Source organism: Mercenaria mercenaria, chromosome 13 (assembly GCF_021730395.1).
Source record: "Mercenaria mercenaria strain notata chromosome 13, MADL_Memer_1, whole genome shotgun sequence".
Taxonomy (NCBI): Eukaryota; Metazoa; Mollusca; class Bivalvia; order Venerida; family Veneridae; genus Mercenaria; species Mercenaria mercenaria.
Window position 1 is genome coordinate 4393623 of NC_069373.1, and position 18245 is coordinate 4411867.

General features: G+C 35.6%; 1 protein-coding gene across 2 annotated transcripts in view; it reads left to right on the plus strand.

Annotated features, from left to right (window-relative positions):
- Nucleotides 1–7478, plus strand: part of LOC123530047 (potential E3 ubiquitin-protein ligase ariadne-2-like) — a 33863-nt gene extending 26385 nt beyond the window's left edge. For both annotated transcript variants that reach the window (XM_045310737.2, XM_045310738.2), the window contains exons 13-15: nucleotides 533–601; nucleotides 3851–3934; nucleotides 4653–7478. In XM_045310737.2, the coding sequence (XP_045166672.1) occupies nucleotides 533–601; nucleotides 3851–3934; nucleotides 4653–4724 (225 nt within the window). In that variant the 3' untranslated portion in view covers nucleotides 4725–7478. The remainder of the gene's footprint in view (nucleotides 1–532; nucleotides 602–3850; nucleotides 3935–4652) is intronic.
- Nucleotides 7479–18245: the final 10767 nt, after the last annotated feature.

An 18245-nucleotide genomic window follows, 5' to 3' on the forward strand; every position in this document is an offset into this window, starting at 1 on the left:
GGACTCTTTGATTTTAATGTTGTAGGTTTGAATCCTGTTGAGGGCAGAATTAGACTTTGGTTTGTGAAAGCCCCCATCAAGACCAGTGGTCAGAAGTCAAGGAAGCAGTAATGTAGTGTAGTAAATTTGAGATGAGAGAACTTTTTGTACAATCAGTGTAAAATCTGTTTAAACAAAAGTCACTCCAATTTTTAGTATGAAAGCATATACGTATAGAATACATAGTTATAGGATGAATTATTTACAATAATCAAGGTTTAACCATGTTTATAATTGGTTTTTATTAAAGTTCAGATTAAGTTTCAAATAAACAAAGTGGGGATTTTAAAATGAACAAGGAGGCTTTTGTCAGTGGGACACTAGAGATTGTACAGTATACCCAAGAAAATAAATAAATGTGACTTGTCTTGAGTTTGAATTGTTTGTACCAGTCTTACTTAATTTGATTAGAAATACAATTTTGTGTATTTTATGGAACTGATTTATTACTAAACATAAACTTATAGATTATGTTTAAATTGTATGTTTTCAGTGCCGATACACCCTTCAGTATACTTATCCCTACGCATATTATATGGAAAAATGTGCAAGAAAACAGCTGGTATGTATTTTTTTTAATCAAGTACATGTTCTAACTGTTTGTTGTCTCATATTATTTTAACTTTTTAGCTCACCTGTCACATAGTGACAGGGTGAGCTTTTGTGATCGCCCTTCATCTGTCGTCCATCCGTCCACAATTTCTTGTGAACACGATAGAGACCATATTTTGCGAGCAATTTTGATCAAACTTGTACAAAACTTGTATTGCCATGATGTCTCGGTTCCTTTCGAAAACTAGCCAGATCCCATCATGGGTTCTAGAGTTATTGCCCCTTAAAGGGCCAGAATTTGCTATTGTGCGTGTGTCAACAATTTCTTGTCTGCACGATAGTGGTTTCATTCATGATTTTATTTTAACCAAACTTGTATCACCATAAGATCTTGGTTCCTTTCTTGAACTGGCCAGATCCCATTATGGGTTCCAGAGTTATGGCCCCTGAAAGGGCCAAAATTAGCTATTTTGTCCTCGTCTGCACAATAGCAGCTTTATTTATGATTTGATTTTTACCAAACTTGCACACAACTTGTATCACCACAAGATCTTGGTTCCTTTCTTGAACTGGCCAGATTCCATTATGGGTTCCAGAGTTATGGCCCCTGATAGGGCCAGAATTAGCTATTTTGACCTTGTCTGCACAATAGCAGCTTCATTTATGATTTGAATTTAATCAGACTTGCACAAAACTTGCGTCACCATAAGATCTTGGTTCCTTTCTTAAACTGACCAGATCCCTTAATGGGTACTAGAGTTAAGGCCCCTGAAAGGGCCATAATTAGCTATTTTGACCTTGTCTGCACAATAGCAGCTTCATTTATGATTTGATTTTAACCAAACTTGCACACAACTTGTATCACCATGAGATCTTGATTCCTTTAAATACGCCCGAAGGGACGTATTATGTTATCGCCTCGGTATCCGTCTGTCTGTTCGTCTGTTGGTTAGCAATTTCCCTTCCGCTCTGTAACTCTTGAACCCCTTGAAGGATTTCAAAGAAACCTGACACAAATGTTCACCTGATCGAAACGACGTGCAGAGCACATGTTTCGGATGGCTCACTTCAAGGTCAAGGTCAAACTTAGGGGTCAAGGGTCATATGACTTTGTTTTGTGTGTATATTGCTTTGCATTTGCGTTGCCTTGCAGTGCATAGTTTTTATTTGGCAGGTCCTTCTTTTGTTCACTTACAATAATTTTTTTTTTAAATTATTTCCCTTTTATGTTACTATAAATAGCTTATTTAGTAACTTTTTTATTATTGGCTGTAGGTAAAAACCGATACCACTTTTCTGTGGTACAGCATGGATGGTACCTCCAATTTTTAGGTGTATTTTGACATATCTGTACCTTGTGAGAATTTTTTTTCTTTTTGGTTAAATTTCTTCCCTTTGTTGTTTCTGTCCTTCGGACTTATGGCTATATAGAAAACTGATTTCAAAATAATTTTACACAAGACTAGTGTTCCTTGGGTGACCCTCTACTAAATTCCTTCAAATAATTTTGATTCACTGACAGACATGGCCCTGAAGGGGTTTCGCTTATTTTCCCTATATGCCTATATGAACTTCGAAAATCTTTTTGTCAGAAACCTCATGTTTTTATTTCGATGTAAATGAGATGTGGAACCAAAATTTGTAGTCCTGTTTGGCGCCATATAACCTATACTGTGTTGGTGCGCCGTAAAACCCAAATAAAATAAAAATTGTCAGAAACTGCTGGTCCGTTTTCAAAATAATTTTACACAAATGTTTCTTGGGTGACCCTCTACCAAATTCCTTCAAATAATTTTGATTCATTGAAAAAGTGGCCGCCTGGGGGAGGGGCTCATTTTCCCATATGGCTATACAGAAAACTTCTTGTATGAAACTACTGGCCTGATTTGAAAATAATTTGATTTGAAGTAACTTTAAGAAAATTTCAACTATATTTTCTCATAATTCTTTTGATTGATCTTGATTATGATTTTTTGACCTTCTTGTCCTTAAGTGCAATGATAACAGGTGAGCGATATAGGGCCACTATGGCCCTCTTGTTTAGATATTGAAATTAGATACAGAGGGCAAGCCCACTAATTACTTAATAACTGCAGAGTAAAAAAGTGGAATAGTTTATTAAAAATTAAAATCTAATTATAAGATTATAAAAATGATATTTTTCACATGATATTAGCATGTAAAGTAAAAGATGATGAATAGTTTCTTACTTTGCACATTTTCCATGACTTTGTTGTCTTAGCCAGGTTAGGATAACGATACTAAATATCATAGTTATGCCACTTTTTAGCTCACCTGAGCTAAAGGCTCATGGTGAGCTTTTGTACCGCTCAATGTCCGTCGTCAGTCATGCGTCGTCAGTCGTCCGTCCGTGAACATTTTCTAAAAACACCTTGAAAACCACTGGGCAGAATTACACCAAACTTCACAGGAAGTCCCCTTTCAAAATTATTCAAAGAATTTAATTCTATGCAGAACTCTGGTTGCCATGGCAACCGAAAGGAAAATCTTCTTGTCCAAAACTTAAGGCGTAGAGCCTTGATATTTAGCATGTGACATCATCTAATGGTCCTCTATCAAGATTGTTCAAATTGTTTCACTTGGGTGAAAGAGGCCCCGCCACGGGTGTCACAAGTTTTACATAGACTTATATAGTAAAAAAACTTTAAAACCACATGACCTTGGCCTTTGATATTTTGTTTGTAGCATTGCCTTGTGGTCCTCTACCAAGATTGTTAAAATTATGCCCCTGGGGTGAATAGAGGCCCTGCCCCGTGGGGGTCTCATGTTTTACATAGACTTATATAGGAAAAAAAAACTTTAAAAGTCTTCTTGTCTGAAATTGCAAGGCCTAGGCTTTTGATATTAAGTATGTTGCCTTTCCTAGTGTTTCTCTACCAAAATTCTTCAAATTATGTCCCTAGGGTAAAAAGAGGCCCTGCCCTGGGGGTACCAAGTTTAACATAGACTTATATAGGAAAAAAATTAAAGATCTTCTTGTCTGAAAGTTTAAGGCCTAAGCTTTTGATATTTGGTGTGTAACATTGCCTGGTTGATCTCTAACAGGTTTTTTTCAAATTATGCCCCATGGGGTGAAAAGAGGCCCCGCCCCAGGGGTCACTTGTTATAATTATGAGTTATATAAGAAAAAATACTTCAAAAATTATCAGGTCATATTTCCTAGACTGTTTAATTATAATTACCTGATGACCCAAGTGATTAGGGATCTTGACTGTGACCTTTTCTGTTCTATTTATAGTTTGAGTACCAACAAGCCCAGCTGGAAGCAGAGGTGGAAAATCTGTCATGGAAAGTTGAGAGAGCAGAAATTACTGATAGAGGGGTGAGATATTTATTGCTTGATTGTTAAGAAAACTAGTACCAGTAATCCTCTGCTACAGCCTTTAGGTTCATTGATCCTCTGTGCCAATTTCCTCATGAAGCCATGATTCATCAGCACATTACTACTTGACACCATGTTTAACCCTTACCCTGCTAAATTTCTATAATGAACTTGTCCATCTTTCAATTTGGATAGTACCATCAACTGGTAGAAGGGGTGCATACCAAAAAGATACTGACTGAATGGCAAACAATGCAGATCATTATGAGTTGCAATGATGTGCAGGCTGATCTTGATCTGCACTGGTTGCAAAGGCAAAATCGGTTGTGTCCAGCATGATAATGGTTAAAACTTAACCATCTAAGCAAGTATTTTAGGTTACTCTCTCTATAATTCAGTCTCAATACCTGATAATTATAAAAAGGAAAATGTGCATTTCTAAATGGGGAAAACTATTATTTACCTTACAGACACTGTGTTTTATACTGTAATGTGGATAAACCTGTTATTGTATTGGCCCTGCAATAGATCTGTTGTACTGGCCCAAGGCTGCTGTAGCCAGTACAGCCGATCATTTGGTCACTGTATAAGCACATGTTTTTGACACTTTTATTATGATTGTTAGTGAATTATACTACTTAACACTTACTATGACTGCCAAAGTTGTATTTTATTTCTGTATTTTACTTTCAGTGTTTTCTGTCTTTTTATGTTTCAGGACCTTGAAAATCAAATGGATATTGCAGAGAAGAGAAGGTTGACCTTGTTGAAAGATTTCCTCGATTATTGATCATGCTAAAACTTTCTTCCAACTCATGTTGACTCAAACAAACCTTCTCAGCATTGAAATGCCCATATGTGTATTGATAATACATATATGTGTGTAATGACAAATACATATGTGTGATAATAAATTATCACAGTCATTTTTGAATGTGTGTTATCAAAATCGATCATGTTGAGAGAATGACTTATAATAAAGCACCAGCTCTTTCTGTTTGTACAAGGAAAAATTATGCCCTTGACCTTGTTTCATCTAAGATTTTTTTTTTCAGTTTCAGCCAACAGAAAGCATTGTATTTTGTAAGCACTGTCTTCTCTCTGAGAGTTTTAAGCTGCAAACTTTGTCACATGTCCCATTGTCTATATTTTCTCAATTTTGGTATGACAGGGATTGTATGTTGTATGAATGATGTTCAAGTATTCCTAAAGAACAGTGTGAAAAGTTTATGGAAATGTAATATATTGCTCAAAAGTGATAGTTACTTTATTAATTGATTCTAAAAAAGTTTAAAATGTCAACATCAGGTCTTCATAGACTAGAACTGACTCTAGGGTGCCGATGGTATTTTTGTTATTGATATTTTAATGAATATTCCTAATGTAGTGGATAAAAATCAAACATGCAGTCAGGTTATGAATATTCCTGAAATAAATGAGCCTGAATATTGACAACCATTGTGTCTAAAATATGAAGATGGTGAGTAGTAATTTTTCAATAGAAATTTTACAAGCCGGCTTATTAAAAAATGTCGGGAGCCTCCATGGCTCAGTGTTTCAGGCCACTTACTTTCAAGCACTTGCCTCTCACCTCTGTGGGTTCGAGCCCTACAGCAAACCCTCTAAATGGCTTGTATTAGTTGATTTTACATAGGTACCTGCCTGTGCCTGAAGTTTAAGGTCACTCTCATTTCATATATAAAAATTAGGATGTGGAAGGAAAACGACCTTTAAAAAAGTTTTAAATATGGTTAAAATGCAAATATGACACTGTGTTACTATCAAAGCAAGCAGTGTAGGTTTTAAAGTGACATTGAGTCATTCATACAGAATGTAGATGTACTGTAAGGCTTGTATATATACCTGAAGTGAGGCATTTAGTATTTGCACTGTTAGTCATATTGTTAGTTTATTTATATATATCCAAAATTGTGTTTTTATTTAAAACGAATTATGGAATTCAAATAAAACTTTACACACATGTCAGACATGATGAGTAGGTGTGTTCAGGCCAAAGTAAGCTCTGTGCTGTGTAGGTCAAAGATACAGGCAAGGCATCTAACCCTTCAACTCAAACTCAGCATCGTAGGTGTGATACCCCACTAGGAGTGGATTATTAGTTACCATCCATGGTTTCTCCTTGGAGGATGAATTTATTTTATATCATGCTTTTTATGGTTGAGAGCTTTGAAAAATTGCAGTCCATCTGTGAATGATTAGTCGTAATGAAAGAGTGATTAATTTTAAAGAAATTTACTATATATATGCGAGTGTGTATTTAAAATATACTGTGTTATTATACTGTCTTTGACATGTTAAACTTTCATTTCTTTCCTTTATATATTCAAAAATGAATGTTGTGATATTTGTAGTGTATTTAAGGACCAGTGAGCTTACATTGTGATGTTTTTTGTTTTTTTTGTAATACAGTCACACCTGTGTATAAGGGACACCTTTGGGAGAGTGAAAATGCTCTTTATTTGAGGATGGTTTTTATTAAGAGGTTAACATACACAGCAGAAATTGATGTTAAATCTAGCACTTTTTAGAGTCTGGTTTTTATCTGTTTTCATTATATGTATAAACACAGGTTTGATTGTTTAATTTTGTTTTTGCACAGTCTATCTGTTGAGAAATATTTTTCTAAGAGTTTGGGGAAATGTTAGCAGTCTGTCACAATGCAGAGTTTACTTCAGTTTTTTATTAAAAAACCATGCATCCAGATGTTAGCCACTATGTCAAAAAAGTGTTAATACATTTTAACAGGCCAAGTTACCTTCAAAATTATTAATTGGTGTTATTTAAGTTGTTATTTTTGAATATTTATAAATAACTTCTCTGCATATTTTATGAACAATGCATTGCCAGATGTTTTTTTTATGAATAAGCCTAGATCTGAAAGATCCACCTTTTTTATTTTACAATAATTAAAAAAAAAACTGTTCTTCAAAATTTTGAGGCAAGCCCCTGTAAATTAGTTGACTTAGTTAATCTTGAATAGGAATCAAAAAAATCAATAGCTTGCTTAGTTTTTGTAGAAAATTTGATATGCTTATGTACTATATCTCCTGTCATGTGCAATAAGTTTTAGTGCTTGTAGAGGTAGAGAAAGTAGGTATTTAAAGAAATATTTTTCTCTGGTGTAAGTTTTAATTTAGCATTTTTCCCTGACAAATTTCAACAGAACTTCCAGGTTAAAGATTCATTTGAATGAATGTTATTAACTTGTTTGTAGTCTAAAAATAGGCCAGATGTTTAAAAAAAATGGGACTATGACCTTTTGAAATTAAGGCAAAGTGGGAAATACGTCCTAAAATATGGATTTTTTTCAAGAATGAGGATCAGATGCTCTTCAGGGTACATTTTCCATGGTGGAGATCCCTTGTTTTGATAAAGCGGAGTTTTTAAGGTTATTTCGACTGATCCAGAAAAAGAACTTCTCTGGTATGTTGTTCCATTGCAAACTTAATCATATTAAATCATGATATTAAAAAGTTTGGTTTGTTCTGAAAATTATGTAGGTCTGAATGAATGCTTTGTTGCATTTGTTTTTTTGTTGTTTTTTTGCAAAATGTTTAGAAATGCAATTTTGTCTGTAGTTAAGCTGTGTGTCTGTTTAAATATTTAGGATGTACTAACTTATGTTTAACCCTTAGCCTGCTGGAGGCAAGTGATTATGCCTTTGCAACCAACATCCAGGCAGTCTGAGCATAGTCTGCACTGTCCGCTATTCAGTCAGTATCTTTTTGGTAACCTTTTAACAGTTAATGGTACTGTCCAGATTGAAGGATGGACAAGTTCATTATAGAAATTTAGCAGGAGTAATGGTTAACTTAATATTTCAACTTGAACAAATGCGAAAATGGATACTTGCTTCAAAATGCCATTCTGTGTTTCTTTATTAACATAATTATCGCTATTCCTGGCTTTTTGTACCCCCCAAAACAGGGGACATTACATGGAGTAGATTTGCTGATGCCCGTTCGTATTTACAGCACAAAAATCTTGTGAGTCAAACTAGTATCCAACTGAATGAGTAAAAGTACCAAAATAATAGGTTTACTGCCAGACTTGTGGAACTTTCTTCATGGACAAATTGCATTTTGGGGATACCTGTAAACTGTAGACACATTCCTACTTCAGTTCACACTCTGATAATAGCTTTTAGCTTTGACTCTTGACCAGAATAGGTAGAGCTATTGTGCTTGCCCATTGTTGTTGTCTACACCCAAATTAGTTAATTTCTATTATATAAGCTGATATCTCAGAAGCCACTTGAAGGAATTTATTGAAACTGAACACAGTTGTTCTATGTAATGATCTGACTTGCAATGCGTAGGATCCATAAATTTGCTTTGCTTTCTTGCAAAGTTATTTCCCTTTTTCAACTTTGCAATTTTTGGTTGTTTCTTTCGTAAGTTTAAGTAAAATCTACCCCTTTTGTACCATGAAGTCTGCCCCTTTTATACCAGTTATTTGTGACATGACTGTAGAATAGTGAAGTGTTGTTGTTCCCTGACAGCTCTTGTTTAATAGATTGTTCTGTTATTTGGTATTCATCATGTATTAGTGTAAATGTTTTATTAAGTCGTATTTTAGTGCAAGTATTTGTACATAATTATGTTATTTATTCATTATTTTGTTGTTTAATAAATGGTTAAGTTTGCAATGTTTGCAAATTGGAAATATTTGCAGGATTAAGATAAAAGCATAAGTTGATGCTGATGCAACCTTGAAATCTGAGTACTTGCATGTTAAAATTATGCTTTTACACTTAGCGGATGATAATGTCGCATCAATAAGGGTCTTGCCTTGCTGAAGAAAATTTTAAAATGAAAATAGTACCGTTCATGGCCTGATGAGAAAAGTGTGGTCTCGACCAATCTTTTGATAATATAGGTTCACTGCAAATATTTTGATGTATTACAGTTATATAAACTACCAGCAAACTTTCCCTTAACCCTTAGCCTGCTGCAGGCGAATTTAACAGCCTTTGCAAACAGCTTGGAACCAGATCAGACGCCGATTAAATCGGCGTCTGATCAGGTTCCAAGCTGTTTGCTACTCTGACAATATTTCTTCCAATTTTGGAGCAAATTGAATGAACTTTACAATTTTAGCAGACGACATTTCCAGCAGACGACAATTTATCTAGCATGCTAAAGGTTAAGCATAGTGTCTGTTTCCAGCTTCATGCAGAATTTGTAACACATAGACATTGCTTATGGCTAGTTCTGTTTGCAAGGATTTCTTCTTTTTTTTTGTAACAAAAACAGCAACAACAAATTTGATATTGTCACCATTTGGGTGTTATTTATATATGGTACATTGTATATGCAGTAGAATCAACTTCACATGTTTGTATGTAAAAAATGAATTCAGTATCTTGTTAATATTGAGGTATAACAGTATTGACCTTTTGTCTGAATTATTCATAAGAGGAGCACATTTTTATTCAAGCAAAAGCTGACAAAAAATATATCAGAGTCATGACCATCCTTTGCTCCGTCTGTCTGTCAGTCACATATTCCTTTTCAGAGTCTGATCTCTGGAACTGTGTAACATATCTTCAGATAGCTACGCATAAATGTGCACCTTCATTATATGACAAGAATCAGGTCTGACAGAATTCATTAAACCCTAGAACATTTATTTTAGGTCATAGCAAAACTAGCTTCCTTCAGTTCATATCTTTATAAAAACTGCATAGTTGTTTAATCTTCTAGACAATTGAGCCCAACCAGGTCATATGTCAAGGTCAGACACTGTGAGGTCAGAGTTCAGTTCTAGTTTAAACTTTATACATGATTTAAACAAAAGCTACACATAAATGTCCACTATCATAATACAATGAAAATTATGCTTGATCCTGGTCACAGCACAACATCAAATTGGAGACCAAAGTAATTTAGCCGCCATGAGAAAACCACATAGTGCTTTGCGACCAGATGGATCCAGACCACCTGCGCTACGTGAAATTGATCAGGATCCATGCTCTTCGTTAATGGTTTTCAATGCAATGCTTAAAGTGAACCTGGTCCTGACCAGACTGCATGGAAAGCACATGCTGTTGGATCCATGCTGGCGCAACCACTATTTGGTTTTCTTATGCGCGCTCAGTTTGTTTTCATAACTTAAAATGCTGATTAGGACAAGCATACTTGTTAACCTCATTTAAAACTGTATCAGAGCAGTGTCTGGGTATTAATAACTTCTATGATAGCTCTAGTTTTTCTTTGATAACTGAAATCTATACAAAATCTATATTACTTTTGTAGAGTAAATCAGTCTGGCAAAAAGAATTGTTATCATCCACAATAATTGTAACCTTGCATAAGATAAAACCCAAAATATTTTTTCTAAGATTGAATAATTGCAAAGAACCCGCACATGAGTTTCATAGAGTGCATAAAATCAGTTTTGTAAATTTGCGAATTTTTAGCAACATTTTCTAGTTAATGCTAAGTTTCAAGCTTTCATTCACACTGATAGCAAAAATATTTTTCACCATCAAAATAGTAAAACTGGTACTGTGCAAAAATAACTTGTTTGAATAGGAATATTCAGAACCCTATAAATTAAAAATATTATGCAATAGCGTTGACAGTTGTACTGTAGATGCTTTTGAAAGGAGATTTCAACATTCTTCTGCATAAATTCTAAATGGACTCTCATAATTCAATTTGGAATACACTTACAATTCAAAGTTTTAACTGAAAATTATGATGAAAGCACAGCGAGACCATGATCAAACTGCATGTATGCAGCTGTCTTTGTCTGCAAGTTGCAAAGGCAGAGTCATTGCCGCCAGCAGCTAAAGGCTAACATTATTTTCATCGCTTTATCATCTATCAAAATGAGAATGAACATGTAAGATTCAGCTTTCGAAGCAAACAGAAATCTAAAAGCAACAGTGCATTATGATCTTGAATCAAGATGTTTCATAATAGTTAATTTTCTGTATGTATTACCTTTTGCTGTTAGCATGATACTACCTTGCAACATGCAGAGCAAATGACCCGCACTCTGTTTGTGATTCAGTAAGTTTCAGTGAAAATGTAATGTACTGCCGATTGACAAAACCAGTCATTTTAGAAGTGAGCAAAGTAAAGGTTAATATTAATTTTCATTTTGTCTGGCAGCAGGGCTGCTATGTTTCTGTAGTTAATCTTGATGCTGTCTTATGGTGTATTATGTGATAATTTACTGTTACTAATTTTCTAGAATGCTTTCTCATTTGACATGAATCAGACATGTAGCTCATTTTCTCTTATCAGTCATCAGTATTCATCATTTTTATGATATTTCAAAGATATTGACCTGATTTCTGTTCTCTTTCATACATGATTATGTTTATTATTCATTGAAAAATGTATTTTATTTCGATACTTCATTTTAGCATACAAAAAAAAAATGTTCTTGAATAAAGGACAAAATTTTGCATTTTTTTGTGTAAGAATGTGAAAAATTCATTGTATAACAGTATGACACAGCATAAGATGTTGCCAGCATCTCTATTTTGTGAAAACAACAGATGAAAACTTGGTAGCAACATAATAAGATTAATGAGATATTCTGTTAACTGGAATATGTTGATTTATGAATAATTTGAAACTCAAAAATTTATAATAAAAAATATTTTGGAAGTGGGAATCTGAAATATTTTAAAGATTGTATTCCACCATACATTTTAAAAGTGACAGCTTACATTTACGTTTGTTATCAGTGAGGAAATAAAATGTTGCATAAACATGTAATAAAATATTTAAGTCCAAGTGCATATAAAGGAAGAAGGAGATAGACTGTTTCTGCTTTGATGCTTGATATGTTCTCATGATTTGAGCCTCACCATGAGAAAGCCAACATAGTGGCTTTGCGACCAGCATGGATCCAGACCAGCCTGCGCATCTGCGCAGTCTGGTCAGGATCCATGCTGTTCGCTTTCAAAACATATTGCAGTTAGAGAAACCATTGGTGAACAGCATGGATCCGGACCAGACTGCGCGGATGCGCAGGCTGGTATGGATCCATGCAGGTCGCAAAGCCACTATGTTGGTTTTCTCATGGAGCGGCTCATTTGATGAAGAAGGCGGAAATCATGAGAATGATCTTTTCGAGTGCGAAGTATCCACCTTAATACTTTATCAATTCTTTTCTTGGTGTCATATTTGCAAAATATCTGGAAAAAAACTGCAGTGGTTTAAAGTCTTAAGATCAGAAACTGCATTTGCCAATCATCTGGATATATATCTTATTGGGGAAAAAAAATTAAACCCTGGAATGTTGTGACTGGAATCTCTTCTGTTGAAGATCAATGTTTGATTCACTTACTCATTTTTAGCTCAACTATTCAAAGAATAGTAATAGTCTATCTATTCTACTCACCCCGGCGTCGGCGTCACACCTTAGTTAAAGTTTTGCATGCAAGTACATACAGCTATCATTTTAAGGCATATAGCTTTGAAACTTACTTTTTTCTTTTCTAGGTCAATTACCAACCTCACTGGGTCAAGTTCCGTAACTCTGACATGTATTTTGGGCAAATTATGCCCCCTTTTGGACTTAGAAAATCCTGGTTAAAGTTTTACATGCAAGTTACTATCTCCGAAACTAATGCAGATATTGAATTGAAACTTCACGTTTGTCTTTGGGGTTATAAAACTAGTTGATAGCATCAAGTCCCATAACTCTGACCTGCATTTTGGCCAAATTATGCCCCCTTTGGACTTAGAAAATCCTGGTTCAAGTTTTGTGTGCAAGTACATGCAGCTATTACTTAAGGGCATGTAGATGTGAAACTTATTTTTTCTTTTTCTAGATGAATTACCAACCTCACTGGATCAAGTCCCATAACTCTGACATGTATTTTGGGCAAATTATGTCCCGTTTTGGACTTAGAAAATCCTGGTTAAAGTTTTACATGCAAGTTACTATCTCCAAAACTAATGCAGATACTGGATTGAAACTATAGATATTGTAACATTTAGGGTAACATTTTCCTGCTTCTGGGTCAATAATTTGAATAGTAGAGCATTGGCTGTCTTACGGACAGCTCTTGTTTTATTAGTTCCTTTTTAACTGATACTATACACCATTCTGAAGGACTTTAAGAAATACCATTGTGATGGGTGATTTCCTTTGTGGATTTTAGCCATTGTGAATATTGACTCCATTTGTTGTTAGGTTCTTAAATTGCTTAGCATAAAAAAGCCTCATGCATAAAATTTTGAAAAAAAATATATATTTTGAAATTTTTATTCACCAAAATTTTACCCATTGTGACAAGAGATTTGCTAACTCACAGAAAATTTTGAAACAAAGGTGTTGCAGCATTGTAGAATGCAACAGTAGTTAGAAAAGGAGTCTTTGAAACTGAAATACATTTTCACTGAATGCATATGTTGTATTGTATGTTTAATTTTTGTACTTCCCTACTAGTGTGTCTTTCATATAAACATTGTCAGTCATTAAATTTTGTTGGTTTTTAATATCCTCCAACAGTTTTCATTGTGGCAACATAATCTCTGTCCGGCAGATGGGTGGGTGGACATTCGTCAAACTTAGTTACAGCACGATAACTTTAGTTTGGAACAAGCTATAGATACCAAACTTGGCCTGTAGGTAGATGATAAGGAGACGAAGGTTGGTATTGCATTTGGGTCAAGGTCAAGGTCGCTGTTGCTAAAAATAGAAAAATTGGTTTCCGCACAATAACTTTAGTTTGCATTGATATATTGAAATTTAACTTGGTCTATAGGTAGCTTATAGAAAAAAAAACAAGGTTGGGATTGTATATGGGGTCATTGGAGTGAAGTTCAAGGTCAGGATAACTTATTTAATCTTGAAACTTAGAAAATTCCACCATGGTGCAGTGGTCTAGAGCATTGGGCCACAGTGGGACGGAAGGGTATCGGTTCAAATCCTACTGAGATCCCCAAACAATTTTGTTCTTTTTTTATTAGCTCACCTGTCACATAGTGACAGGGTGAGCTTTTGTGATCATCCGTCTGTCGTCGTCCACAATTTCTTGTCTGCACGATAGTGGTTTCATTTATGATTTTATTTTAACCAAACTTGCACACAACTTGTATCACCATAAGATCTTGGTTCCTTTCTTGAACTGGCCAGATCCCATTATTGGTTCCAGAGTCATGGCCCCTGAAAGGGCCAAAATTAGCTATTTTGACCTTGTCTGCACAATAGCAGCTTTATGATTTAGTTTTTACCAAACTTGCAAACAACTTGTATCACCATAAGATCTTGGTTCCTTTCTTGAATTGGCCAGATCCCATTATGGGTTCCAGTGTTATGGCCCCTAAAAGTGCCAAAATTAGCTATTTTGACAATGTCTGCACAATAGCAGCTTAATTTATGATTTGATTTTTACCAAACTTGCACACAACTTGTATCAACACAAGATCTTGGTTCCTGTCTTGAACTGGCCAGATTCTATTATGGGTTCCAGAGTGATGGCCCCTGAAAGGGCCAGAATTATCTATTTTGACCTTTTCTGCACAATAACAGCTTCAATTATGATTTGAATTTAATCAAACTTGTACAAAACTTGTGTCACCATAAGATCTCAGTTCCTTTTTTGAACCGGCCAGATTCCATAATGGGTTTCAGAGTTATGGCCCCTGAAAGGGCCAAAATTAGCTATTTTGACCTTGTCTGCTCAATAGCAGCTTCATTTATGATTTTATTTTAACCAAACTTGCACACAACTTGTATCACGACAAGATCTTGGTTCCTTTCTTGAACTGGCCAGATTCCTTTATGGGTTCCAGAGTTATGGCACCTGAAAGGGCCAGAATAAGCATTAGCTATTTTAACCTTGTCTGCACAATATCAGCTTTATTTATGATTTGAATTTAATCAAACTTGCACAAAACTTGTGTCACCATAAGATCTTGGTTCCTTTCTTGAACTGGCCAGATCCCATTATAGGTTCCAGAGTTATGACCCCTGAAAGGGCCAAAATTAGCTACTTTGACCTTGTCTGCACAATAGCAGCTTCATTTATGATTTGATTTTAACCAAACTTGCACACAACTTGTATCACTATAAGATCTCAATTCCTTTTTATACGCCCTAAGGGACGTTGCCTCGGTGTCCGTCTGTCTGTTGGTTAGCAATTTCCCTTCCGCTCTGTAACTCTTGAACCCCTTGAAGGATTTCAAAGAAACCTGACACAAATGTTCACCTCATCGAAACGATGTGCAGAGTAGCATTTTCGGATGGCTCAATTCAAGGTCAAGGTCACACTTAGGGGTCAAAGGTCATATGACTTTGTTTTGTGTGTATATTGCTTTGCATTTGCGTTGCATTGCAGTGCTCTTGTTTTTATTTGGCAGATCCTTCTTTTGTTCACTTACAATAATTTTTTTTTAATTACTTCCCTTTAATGTTAGTATAAATAGCTTATTTAGTAATTTTTAGCTCACCTGTCACAAAGTGACAAGGTGAGCTTTTGTGATCACGCAGCGTCCGTCGTCCGTCCGTCAGTCCGTGCGTGCGTTCGTGCGTGCGTAAACTTTTGCTTGTGACCACTCTAGAGGTCACATTTTTCGTGGGATCTTTATGAATATTGGTCAGAATGTTCATCTTGACGATATTTAGGTCAAGTTCGAAACTGGGTCATGTGCAGTCCAAAACTAGGTCAGTAGGTCTAAAAATAGAAAATCCTTGTGACCTCCCTAGAGGCCATATTTTTCAATGGATCTTCATAAAAATTGGTCAGAATGTTCATCTTGATGATATCTAGGTCAAGTTCGAAACTGGGTTACGTACCGTCAAAAACTAGGTCAGTAGGTCAAATAATAGAAAATCCTTGTGACCTCTGGTGGTCATATTTTTCATGGGATCTGCATGAAAATTGGTCAGAATGTTCATCTTGATGAAATCTAGGTCAAGTTCGAAACTGGGTCACGTCCGGTCCAAAACTAGGTCAGTAGGTCAAATAATAGGAAAACCTTGTGACCTCTGTAGAGGCCGTATTTTTCATTGGATCTGAATGAAAATTGATCAGAATGTTCATCTTGATGATATCTAGGTCAAGTTAGAAACCGGGTCAACTGCGGTCAAAAACTAGGTCAGTGGGTCAAATAATAGAAAATCCTTGTGACCTCTTTAGAGGTCGTATTTTTCATGGGATCTACATGAAAATTGGTCAGAATGTTCATCTTGATGATACTTAGGTCAGGTTCGAAACTGGGTCACGTCCGATCCAAAACTAGGTCAGTAGATCAAATAATAGAAAAGCCTTGTGACCTCTGTAGAGGCCATATTTTTCATGGGATCTGCATGAAAATTGGTCAGAATGTTCATCTTGATGATTTCTAGCTCAAGTTCGAATTGGGTCAACTGCGGTCTAAAACTAGGTCAGTACATCTAAAAATAGAAAATTCTTGTGACCTCCCTAGAGGCCATATTTTTCAGGGGATCTTCATAAAAATTGGTCAGAATGTTCATCTTGATGATATCTAGGTCAAGTTCGAAACTGGGTCACGTGCCATCAAAAACTAGGTCAGTAGGTCAAATAATAGAAAATCCTTGTGACATCTCTGGAGGTCATATTTTTCATGGGATCTGCATGAAAATTGGTCAGAATGTTCATCTTGATGATATCTAGGTCAAGTTCGAAACTGGGTCACGTCCGGTCCAAAACTAGGTCAGTAGGTCAAATAATAGAAAAACCTTGTGACCTCTGTAGAGGCCGTATTTTTCATTGGATCTGCATGAAAATTGATCAGAATGTTCATCTTCATGATATGTAGGTCAAGTTTGAAACTGGGTCACGTGCAGTCAAAAACTAGGTCAGTAAGTCAAATAATAGAAAAACACTGTGACCTCTGTAGAGGCCATATTTTTCATGGGATCTGCATGAAAATTGGTCAGAATGTTCATCTTGATGATATCTAGGTCAGGTTTGAAACTGGGTCACATGCGGACAAAAATTAGGTCAGTAGGTCAAATAATAGAAAAAACCTTGTGACCACTCTAGAGGCCATAGTTTTCATGGGATCTGTATGAAAGTTGGTCTGAATGTTCATCTTGATGTCTTGGTCAAGTTTGAAACTGGGTTACATGCGGTCAAAACTAGGTCAGTACGTCTAAAAATAGAAAAACCTTGTGACCTCTCTGGAGGCCATATTTTTCATGAGGTCTATATGAAAATTGGTGAGAATGTTCAAAACTGGGTCACATGCCTTCAAAAACTAGGTTATTATGTCAAATAAAAAAACCTTGTGACCTCTCTAGAGGCCATATTTTTCAATGGATCTTCATGAAAATTGGTCAGAATTTTTATCTTGATGATATCTAGATCAAGTTCAGATGTAGGTCACATGAGCTCAAAAACTAGGTCACTGTGTCAAATAATAGAAAAAAACGACGTCATACTCAGTTCATGTGGGGGCAGGTGAGCGATTCAGGACCATCATGGTCCTCTTGTTTTATTATTGGCCGTAGGGAAAATCCGAGACCACTTTTCTGTGGTACAACATGGATGGTACCTCCAATTTATAGGTGTATTTTGACATATCTTTACCTTTAAGAAAATTTCAACTACATGTATATTTTCTCATGATTCTTTTGATTGATCTTGATTATGATTTTTTTATACCTTCTTGTCCTAAAGTGCAATGATAACAGGTGAGCGATATAGGGCCATTTTGGCCCTCTTGTTAGCTCACCTGTCACTGTGAACTTTTGTGATCATCTGTCCGTCTGTTCACAATTTCATTGTGAACACGATAGAGACCACATTAAGTATTTGATATTAATCTTGCACACAACTTGTATGGGCATAATATCTCTGTTCCTTTCGAAAACAGGCCAGATCCCATTGTATTGTAATATCATGGTTCCTTTCGAAAATCGGCCAGATCACATCATGGATTCCAGAGTTATGGCCCCTTAAAGGGCCAAAATTTGCTATTTTTGGCTGGTGAACACGATAGATAGAACATTTTGCAATCAACTTTAATGAAACTTGTATACAACTTGTATTGGCATAATATCTCGGTTCTTTTTGACAACCTGGCCAGATTTCAACATGGGTTACAGAGTTATGGCCCCTTAAAGGGCCAAACTTGGCTATTTTGGCTTGTGAACATGATAGAGACAACAGTTTGCAATCAACTTTAATCAAATTTGCACACAACTTGTACTGGCATAATATCTCGGTTCCTTTCGAAAACTGACCAGATCCCTTCATGGGTTCCAGAGTTATGGCCCCTTAAAGGTCCAAAATTTGCTATTTTGGTTTTTGCAGCCATATAGAGACTTCATTTATGGTTTGATTTGATAC